This window comes from Limanda limanda, chromosome 16 (assembly GCF_963576545.1).
Source record: "Limanda limanda chromosome 16, fLimLim1.1, whole genome shotgun sequence".
Taxonomy (NCBI): Eukaryota; Metazoa; Chordata; class Actinopteri; order Pleuronectiformes; family Pleuronectidae; genus Limanda; species Limanda limanda.
Genome location: NC_083651.1, coordinates 19,093,761 through 19,104,531, shown reverse-complemented (window position 1 = coordinate 19,104,531; position 10,771 = coordinate 19,093,761). Strand labels below are relative to the sequence as shown.

At 38.4% G+C, this 10,771-nt stretch overlaps 1 protein-coding gene across 2 annotated transcripts; it reads right to left on the bottom strand.

Annotated features, from left to right (window-relative positions):
• Positions 1 to 1,469: 1,469 nt before the first annotated feature.
• On the bottom strand, positions 1,470 to 10,392 carry dnajb2 (DnaJ heat shock protein family (Hsp40) member B2). Of its 2 annotated transcripts, XM_061088435.1 has the most exons (11): positions 10,211 to 10,392; positions 8,332 to 8,424; positions 7,889 to 7,998; positions 7,590 to 7,643; positions 7,232 to 7,342; positions 6,588 to 6,662; positions 6,373 to 6,505; positions 5,951 to 6,021; positions 5,299 to 5,598; positions 1,822 to 1,886; positions 1,470 to 1,687 (listed from the first exon to the last, which is right to left on the bottom strand). In XM_061088435.1, the coding sequence occupies exons 2-10, from the start codon at positions 8,394 to 8,396 to the stop codon at positions 1,858 to 1,860; spliced, it is 948 nt and encodes a 315-aa protein (XP_060944418.1). In that variant the 5' UTR covers positions 8,397 to 8,424; positions 10,211 to 10,392; the 3' UTR covers positions 1,470 to 1,687; positions 1,822 to 1,857. The 2 variants fall into 2 exon arrangements, with proteins under 2 accessions (XP_060944418.1, XP_060944417.1); XM_061088434.1 differs by lacking the exons at positions 1,470 to 1,687; positions 1,822 to 1,886 and having other exon boundaries at positions 2,329 to 5,598.
• Positions 10,393 to 10,771: the final 379 nt, after the last annotated feature.

Genomic DNA, 10,771 nt, shown 5'->3' with positions numbered 1-10,771 from the left:
GCTCCACCTCACTTGTTTTCAGCATGCAGTATTTTGACATCCACTCACCGTTTGGGGTTTTTAAAACTTTTGGAACTTGATTTTCATGAGACATATGGAGAGAGGAGAGATTTTTCACCATTAAGGCACAAATTTGAGTCTTTTCTCTCTAAAGTTTCGACAATGAGGACGTTACATGTGAAGTCCAAAGAGTAAGGACGTGAAGATACTGTGCTGGTGTGAAACCTTGATTCCACAGTACAGAACAGGGGCCTATTTGTTGTGTAGTAACACAATCAGAGGTGATGTCATTCATCTCTGAATGATTGTAACACAATATTAAACATCACTGGCCTGTTTGATACCTCACAATTACCTCAAATAAACAGATTCATTGCCTCCAACACTGAGGATTTGCTTTAGCCGTTCTGTTTAATGTTTCAAATTCATCAGACTCACGTTAAAATAATGTTAAATCCCTTAAAAACACAGCTCTTACCAATGCACACAAAGTTTTCTTTTCTCCGCTGAACTCTCTGAGCGTATATTGTTACATGTCCACCAGAACACTGTATGCTACCGTCTAAGTGTGTGTTGATTCCCAGCAGGTTTTCATTTTGAGAGGCTCCTCTTAGCCTTTGACGACATGATTGTTTGACACTGTACTCTAAGTCCACCACAAAGTACACACATCACACACACACACACATACACTAAGTAATATGTTCCGGCATTTTCTTGTCTTGCTCAGTGTGAGTTCTTGTGATTAATGTAAATAATTCATCCTGATGATTGTGTATCTTTCATGTAGCAGACAGATGGAAAATATCTATAAAAATGTATTTTTGACTGGAAATTAATAAATTTGTGATGTGACGCAGCAGAACTAAAAGGCTTGAGTGCGATTCTTTATAAGCGTACGTAACACATTAAGGTTTAATTGAAGCTGTGGTGAACATTAAAAAAAACATTTAACTCAACTTGTATCAGATCACATTTCATCTAAATCCTTATATGTTGTTTATAGGACAGTTGATTCTTGTTAAACTCTTACAAAAAATTCTACTACAGTATTCTCAAGAGGATTTTTTTCAATGTTAAAATGTATTTCTTCTGTGGAATTTTATTCTCAATTTAATATTAACCGTGAAGTTTAATTAAGATAAACTGCCGGGGAATGATTTGGTTCAATAAGCAGGAAATGGTTTATTTGTCAGAGATAATTGTTTTTACAGTAGTCATTTCATACCTAAAGAAGGGTACTGCATTCACCTGAGGAAAAAAAAGTTTATCTTATTTTTCTGAAATAAGTTAATTATTTATTATTATAGTAGTTAATTTTTTCTTGAAAACATAAATCGTAGTTCCAAGATAATGAACTGTAAATATTAGAAAGACAGGGCAAAACATATTTTTCCTTAAATGAACAATTATTATTATGTATATATATATAGTTTCTGTTTTCCCAGAACAAAATAAATGACATAGAGTGGGATATCAGCGTTTAATGCAGAGATGATTAAAACTATTTCCTCAAACTTCAAAATGCTAAGTTTCCAGTCGTTTGCTACACACACACTCACACACTCACACACATATTAACATATAAATAAAAATGTTCATCTTTTTTTTAAGTGTCATTCAGCAGGTAGAAGCCATGGTGGGCTGAGAGGGAGAGAAGTGCATCATGGGGGAACTGACCGTTGACCTGTAAGAACAGATGCACATGTTACCCTTCATTAGTGATGTAAATAAGCATCTTATGTGAATCAGGTGAAACACAGAGACGTGGGGGGGAATGTGAATAACTTTCAGGATGCTAGTTTCACACAGGTTCTTTACCTGTGTTAGGGCACAGAGCTGCAGGAGACAATCAGGTTAGCCTGTGAAAGCCTCGAAGTCTGAATCTGAAACAGGAAGTAGGAAGTATTAGACAAAAACACTAATTTTTGCTGAAGTCCTGATTAGATTTAGCAAGATATTGAATATTTGGAAATTGGAGAAGAGAACAAATTGCTTCAGATGAGAAATGGGCAGGTTTGTGATTATAACACAATCATGGACAGGGCTTAAGTGGGCACATGACTGACACCTTGTTTTAGATTAGTGATATTTAATGTAAGCAGAATTAATATGTTCTATCATATGTATTCATTTTAAATGGCTCATTTATGTTTACTGTGTTATGGAGGTCAAGAGAACCAGGGGAATCAGCTCGTTATTAAACAGTAAATGTTTTGTCATTTTGTGTTATATATTAGTTGCTGGTGTAAAGGTTGAATTTTGTGTAAGGTAGTGAAAAAAGTGTGACTGTTACTGTCATATTTAGAAAAAATCAAATATCCCAACTTTTGGCTCAATCTTTATTTGTAATTTCTCTTTTTAACAATTTGAAAATAGAAATAACAACAGTAAAACTTCAATGTAGCACAAAGATTACAATTTAATATATTTCTATATAAGAAATCCCATTTGCTGTGTACCTCTTCCTATTTCCCTCTCCACATGTCATCATAAAGCAAGGATACACATGATTAGTCAGAACAATCTGAATTCTGATGATATAATCTCACAGCTGTGAGCTTCATCTTTAAAAGTGAAAGCAAAAACCCATGCAGGCACTCGTGAAAAATATAAGACTGCCACACAACACAACAAAACACACCCACACACACACACACACAGCCCTGGAAATAATTTACAGTAATACTTGGATGTTGAGTTCCAGCACAAAGAAGAAGTCAGGCGATAACCCAACTGAGCAGTAGCTACAGCTAAAGCAGTTCTAAACAAGACACTGTTGACAATGTTCATTTGTTTAAAAAAACAGTACCAGATTTATCAATTGAAATTGAACAGTATATTCATGATTAGGTTTTTTAGAATGAGCCCTTTATTTCTACACAGGCAGCAAATCCTCCTGCACAGAGTCCGTCCTGTTGCACTGCTTTATTTCTACAGCAGCCCAGAGCGGACAAACCAAACACCGGCTCTACAGAGGGCATTTGATGGTTTTATTTTACCTAAAGGCCATTAGGTTGTCTTTGATAATATACAGGGGAGCAGGTTTAAGTAGGTTGTAACCTCATATGCAACCTCACCACTAGGTGCCACTAAATCCAAGTCTGTCATTTTGGTGGATCATGGAGGATGGCAGTCTAAAATGAATACAGCTCAACCAGAGCAGATAGAGTCTAACTTTTTTTCTAAGGAGCACTTAATCCTAGACATAAGACTAGAAGTATTTTGTTGATTAAGCTATTTTTTTTTACTTTTGCACATCTTTAATAGTTACTTTTCATTACTCTTCATCCACATTTCTTCCTCAGAACACCTGAAAACACTGATGCAGAGTTTTGCCATGTTCCTCAGTGGGAGGAAATATTGGCTTGAATCTACAAATACAAAAAAACATGCACTTTGTTGATTGAAGTGCATTTACTTTGCTTAAAATACATTATTATTTTCTGGCAACGTTTGCAGTGATAATCTAAGCATTGTTAACAGGTGGTTACGTTGGTAACCCAGGTTCACCCTACATATCCCATATGTATGGGGACTAACGCCCACAGGGGCAGCTGACGATTATTACTCTTTGAGACACATCATCCTGCTGATCAGCCACAGTGGGCTTTATAAGCACCACTAGTGGAAAGATAGTCTTGACACGATAGAGAACAAGTAGTTCAAATCATTAAAGGCACCAAAGAGATACAAATATTACGGTTTTTTTCATGAATTTTCATGAATTCAGTAATAATGCCGTACACATTCCACACTGTGCTATGCCTTCATAAAGTGCTGCAAACTACAATCTGACCAAATGTAGTGATGATATCATACTCAAATATAATGATTCAAGAGCTATACAAAAAATATAAAAGCTTGGCTACCTTTTAAGGTTGTACGTATTGCACTGACCAAGTATTTGAATTTGGCAAAGGGTGTGATTTTGTGCGTCACCTAAAATGTACCATATAGTAAAAAGTGACATTTCTTCATGTCTATTTTGATCATAAAGCAGATGTAGGTCCTGTACAAATACTGTGAAAGTATGAAAACACAGATTCCATGGAGAAAATTCGGGAAACTATGCCTCAAAATTAGCCTTCAGGAGTTAAAATCTTCTATATATAATATTACATCTCTATAAATTCTTAGTGTTTCTCTAAAGATTATTTTACTTTTTAATCTCTTTAAATACAACTTTTCACCAGCAATACTTTCAGCTTGCTGGTGACATTTTCCCCTTTTGTCCAACATTTTATGTCACTGGTAAAAAAGGTTACATGGCCCACGTTGGCACTAGCAGATGATCCAAGGGTTTGGATAACTCCTCATCAAGCCAGAGCACTCAAGTCTGAATTTATCTCTGACTTTAAGCTCTGACTGACCATGGCAATTTGAATCTACCTGTGAAATTTACCTTGCTATATGGGTATGCTGCTACAGCTTGGCAAAGAAGATTTTTTGTGTATAAAAAACACAAATATATGTCCTTAGATGTCATAACATTGGATCTAACAGTGGGAGAAGTGTTTTATGGTCAGATAAAGATCAGTTGAAGGCCGACAATCACCAGAGAAAGTTACCTGGCCTACTTTCAATTTCGATCAGTTGGGAGTGCCTCAGCTCTGATACATTCCTTTGACAAAGTGTCTGAATGAGTAAATCATAACCCAAACCCTCTTATTCCCACTCATTTCTCTTGGCAATATGTAAATCATTTGCTAATTGACGTATTTCAGTAACAATCCTCTGTGTTGCTTAACAAACTATTAAACCTTTGCTTTGTTTTGGCACACTATATGGAATTGTTTGGGTTGAATATTAACATTAGAAAAAGAAACAGCGGTAAACCACAGGTCCTGTCAGAGCTGACTCACACCGTCTCCTTCAGAGGTGACCAGAGGTCATCAGCCACTGGCTTGAATTTAGATTCTGGCAAAAACATTATATTAGAGTTGGCTGCAGGCAGAACACTGAGATAAGTGTAAAGAATCCCAAACACATAAACAGTTTTTTAGCACAAAATACAGCCACACTTTTTTTTCTTTTTCACATTGCCGTCACTATTTTTTGTGGCAGGTTCATGTGCTTCTTCACTGCACTGGCTGAGCGGCGTAGTTTCGGCAGTTGAGGAGGATTCAGGAGAGGATACTGGTTCCCCGGCTTCCTTTCTCTCCCTTACCCATCTATCTTCAAACACTGTGCCTACTTTAACCGGCCCATCTTTAACTTTCTCATTTGTCAAAACCGTTGTATAACTGGACACATACACCTTTTGGGTCTTAGAAACTCCATCCCTGCCCCCAGCACCTGATATGAAGTCAGAAGGAGCTGCTCTCTGCTTTGCTTCCAATTCTGACAGGCTGTATGCCAAAGCAATCCGCAGGTTTTCATCGTCTTCTTCACGCTCGGTAGCTCCCGCAGTCCCTGCTAAATTGTAGAAAGGGGCGGAGCTGAATGACCGATGTGTGGCCTCCGGCTGACGGCTCGGACAGGGTCTGTCGGTCTTGGCAGGCGATCTGTTCGGGAGCTTTGCCTTCTGAGGGGAAGGGTGCGACTTTCCCTGTCGTCGGCTTAGCTCTAAAGCAAGAGCCATTTCATCTTGCATGCCTGGGAACAACACACACAACAATACAGGTGTGTATGAGGTGTGCTGAAGTAGCATTATATGCACACACATACAGTAATACACAACTAAGAGGGGTAACATAATGTAGTGCTTACTAGTAATACTACTTTCTACTTGCTTACTATTAATACTACTTTGCTTACTAATAATAGTACTTTCACTAATAATATAGTTCCAATATTTGAAAGCTTTCACTATGGGTATGGGTGTTTTACAAATGAAACCAGACGCACAAATTAATTTTCATCTAACAGCGCTTTTTGCTACACACAAGTGTAATTTCTATTTGTCCTGAAATTTCCCAATCACTAATGTCAGAATATGTGGTCTTACCATTAATTAGGACACTCTTTAACACCCCATCCTCCTCAATTTCTACTCTCTCTTGCCCATTTTCCTTTATCCTGTAAGGAAGACAAATACACAGATGAACGGTGGTAGTGAAATACATCTATCTTTGTTTTGTGTGTGTGTCATGGTGTCTAGCACTTGCTCTTATCAACCATAAACACATATTCCATCCACGTAAAATGTTTATTACCAGTATAGGTTTGTAGACAACCCTAACTCTGATGTCTGTAGTTTATAAATATAGAACAGTCAGTCAAATAAAATTATTTTATCAAAATTTTGTTAAATCAATATAATTTATTAAAAATGTTACAAAAGTGCTGGAAAATATGTATAAAAATGGCAAGTTTAACAGTTTGTCTTAAAAGTACAATATTGGTGTTTATAGGAAAGATATTACATACTTCTTGGTAGTGGTGCTCTTGCCATTTATGATGCGAGTGGAGGTAGAGACTGATCTGAAGTTGCTCATCCCTCCTCCCATGCTGTCCATCCCATCCATGCCCCCCAATGAAGAGGAGAACGAGGTGAAGTCAACTGGAGAAGGACAGAAGATCAGCGAAGAGAAACAAGGGAGGACACTGATTCATTTGACTGTCAATACGGAAATTATTTTTACCTTTGGTTGCAGGGAAAGAGAAGAATCGACCGGGGCCGGGACGAGAGGATGAGCCTCCAAACGATGGGAAGTCGTCTGAATGGGAGAAATTTGTCTGTTACTGAACATGTTATATTTCAGTTTTTTTATTCAAACCCTAGTCAAGCAGTGGGATATATTCTCTTTGAAACTTATTGTAATTATTGAACGACAGGTGATGATTTGAGAATGCTGATTTTCAAAGTAGTATTTAACAGTTGTCCTGTTGTTGCACAAATTCAGTTTAAATATTTAGTTTACAGCTTTTATTTCAGATCTTTCAGAAAAAAATAGCTTGCAACTGCAAACGGTAATTTGCTAATAATCTCTTCTAACTACACTTATTTTATTAATTAATGTAACCCTTCCACTCTGACCTTTCAGACCAAAGCATCAGTTAACAGCAAAGTTGACTGTTCCATTACGTTGTATTATTTTGTAATAAATATACAAATGTCAAATATATTGTAATCTGCATGAGAAAGCAATTATTTTAATTTTCAGATTATCTATCACCCCACCTACTGTAAACAGTAGGAAATGAAATTGAGTAGAAATAGAATCTTAGACATCAAGCCTGGAAAGATGAAGTGCTAATAGAGGCCTGTATATTGTGTATGACTTACCAAAAAAAGCAAATGGATCCTGGCCGGCAAAGAATTCTCGGAATACCTCATCTGGGCTACGGAATGTGTGGGTGAATGGGAAATCTGAAGAAAAGTCCGAGCTGGAGGGACCTGAGAGATGAAGTGGTTGTGGTCAGGTGGATGAAGAAGGAACAGAAACAGTGGAGGGAGAAGATTGGATTGAGGAGCAAGATGAGAGAATAGTGAGGAGAGGAAAGATAAGGATAAGAGGAAAAACAAAGTAGAATGAGAAAAACAAAGAGCAAACAACCTATACATGTTTTGCCTTTGAGTTGTAAGAATCTATTACGATAATGGATACAACAATATCGCAGAACCACAACATGTTTTTATTTACCTGTGTGTCCCATTCTGTCGTTTCCAAATCCGTCATAATCAGCACGTTTACTCTCTGCGACAAAGGAAAAAAGTCCGGTTTAATGATAGAACCAAAACCCAATCAATTAATACAAATACAAACACCTGAAACATGCATTCAATTAACTAACATGTTCTATATTTACTTTAAGACCTAGATTTATTACTCACTGCATCAATACAGATCAACCAACATCCCAGAATTGTGACTCTCTCTCACACACACACACACACACACACTCACAAAAACACAAACATACACACGCATACACAACTTACTGTCTGACAGGACTTCATAGGCCTCAGCAACTTCTTTGAACTTCTTCTCTGCTTCCTCCTTGTTGTCTAGATTTTTGTCAGGATGCCATTTCAGAGCCTGTTTTCTGTACCTACAGTCAACACAAACAGAGACATAACTACACAACCATATGCAAGTAAACAAATACAATGATATGCACTAAACATTCTCAAACCTATTATTATGGTCATAAGCTGGTTTAGATACAATAAATAATGAGCTGATGTATTTTTTACAGCTTTTGAAGAAGCCACAATTCTAAAGGCTTAAAGGTTACACTGCATTTATTCTCAGAAAATGTTTTGTGTTGTATTGTTAATGTTGTGTCATGTTTTCTTTATATTGTCTATCTAAATGAAACACTGTTTTCTTGTACGTGACAATGATTCCTTGTGCATCCTTCAGCAACTCTCAGTTTACTCACGCCTTCTTGATGTCTTCCTGAGAGGCTGTTTTGGAAACTCCCAGGACATCATAGTAATCCACCATGTTGCCTCCTGTCACTCCTCAGCCCTCTCTGAAATCAAAATATAACAGTTTCCTTTTGAGTAACACATTGAGACAGCTTTGACTTGACATACATATTCTGTTAACCCTTGTGTTGTTTTTGGGTCTTACATCTCGTTAAATGACATCCTGCACTTCTCAGCGTACTCACCCAACTCCGAGCAAAAAGCTGGGAGATAACCTGAAAATACGAGAACTGCTCTGTTTTTTTCATTACTTCTTTTATGTAAAACTTGCTGAGTAAACTTGACTCAATTTTATTCTCAAGCCTTTTTTTTGTGAGAGTCTTCATGTGGCATCCTGCATCCTGAAAGCAAGAGGTAAAGAACTGTTGACTGACATACTAATTTAGGCTGAAATCAAAACTGAAATCCAAGTCTCAAATGTAATGATTAATCATAACTTTCAACTGTTAATTTTTAACAAATGAATTGACACAAATTTTTACTGGTGACTTATCTGAGACCCGTAAAACAAAAAAATCACAACTATACCTCTTACTGTTCTGTCTGTAAGCTTTATTTTGAACCATTGTTGTATTTACATTTGATGTATGGTCAGATATCTGTGCCTCTGAACTTCCTTTAATGTTTGCTAATACTTTACCTATTCCTTATGAATCTAGGTATGTACCTTTGAATGGATTTTAACTTTTGGTTTCACTTTGATTATCTCGGGTTTCTATATGCTGCGCTGTCCTTGGATGGTAAGAAGGATGAAGGCATGATGTATGTAGAGTATGGTAACGAGACAAATAGATTTCATATTGGATAATTAGAGGTTTCCTGTTCATTTGATAAAAGATAAATTAAATATTGATTTAAAGGGACTCTTACCTTTGTTGCATTTGAGAATTACAGCACATTCAAATCATCCCGCCTTCCTCCAATGCCCCACCCCCTCGTTCCCATCCGCGGTGTTTTTTTGAAGAAACTTTATTTACACTTACAACCTACTGCCTCCGCGCACGCACGTGAGTTTTTGTTTACCAAAGCAATGGATTCGGATTCAGAAGCACCGGTAAGTTATATACATTGCCTTGATGACGCGGGCCCGAATGCGCCACAAGAAGCAGACGGAAAACCTGCATGTCCATGCAGCAAACAGACAGGTCTGTCGGCCAATAAGGTCCTTCAGTCCGAAGAATTTTATTGGTTGAAGTTTTCACTAAATAATAGAGAGTGAAATAATTGTTTGTTTTTACTCCTGGTGGGTCTGTCTTGCATTTTAGAGTGTCATTACCTTATTAATACCAATTTAACCTTATCCAAAAAAAGTGTAAAAATGCAACAAAGGTAAGAGTCCCTTTAATTATCTTTATCCTCCACATTAAATCAGCCACAGATGAGCACTCATAGATGAATATATCTTATCAAGGACAGACAAACAAATAGATACTCAGATAGATACTCAGATAGATACTTAAATAGAAACTTAAATAGACAGACAGACGACACTTTGTGAAAGTGAAAGTACCAAGCACCCTGGATGATGGCATCTCCCATCACCATGCTGGTAACCTCCAACCAGTCTCCCCAGTGGGCAGCCACAGGTTCTGGGGAGTTGAACCCTAATAGTCCCTCCCCGTGCAGCCCCTTGGACCAGACGTGCGCTCACACACCCGTTATTACCATGTTATTATTACCGTGTTATTTCTGGCTTCACGGAATCTGACAACTGCCACGCTGTTCTCTTGCTGTTCTCTTGCTGTGACTGTTCCTAATGAAGGTGAAGTTCAGCGTGGCAGCGGCTGTACGTGTCGTGTCGTGTTGCTGGCGAAGCAGCTGTGGACGTACCGTGTGTCAGCAGTGAGGAGTCCGGCAGTGAGGAGTCCGGCCGCGGGTCCAGCTGGGGCAGAGGGACGGTGAGTTAGCGGCTCCTCTGGGACTCACTCCCCTCGTCTGTCCTCCGTGACGAGCAGTAAACACACACACACGCACACGCATGCACACACACACACACACAGACACACACGCCTCCTTTCTCGCCTCCGCCCCCCCCAACGGTGGCCCCGCCGGGTGTAGTCGACCGGACTACTCCGCCCTGTGAACTCCCCCCCCTCCGCGTCCTGCTCTTTAGCAGCTGCACGTCCCGCTCACCATCCGCCGGGAGGGGGGCGAAAATAGAGCCACATTCTGGAATTTGTCTGGTGACGTCACACGTCCCCGCCCCGCCCAACTGTCCGACTGCTGCTGTGAGATAAATCAATAAATAACGATAATCAGGCTTCAGTGGCTTCTTGGTTTCACTTTCAAAATGACAGTTGTTAACGGATAAATACATTTGAACTGAACTGAATTGAATGGCTACATGATTTCAAAATATCTTTAAAGCCTTCGCAAAAAGATATTTTGAAA

Excerpts from the sequence above, each read along its gene's own strand:
- dnajb2 (XM_061088434.1), bottom strand. The coding sequence starts at position 8,396 with ATGGTGGATTACTATGATGTCCTGGGAGTTTCCAAAACAGCCTCTCAG. Across the intron at positions 7,343-7,589 it reads CGACAGAATGGGACACACAG|GTCCCTCCAGCTCGGACTTT; the intron begins GTAAATAAAAAC and ends TTCATCTCTCAG. Across the intron at positions 6,022-6,372 it reads AAGAGCACCACTACCAAGAA|GATAAAGGAAAATGGGCAAG; the intron begins GTATGTAATATC and ends TCTTCCTTACAG.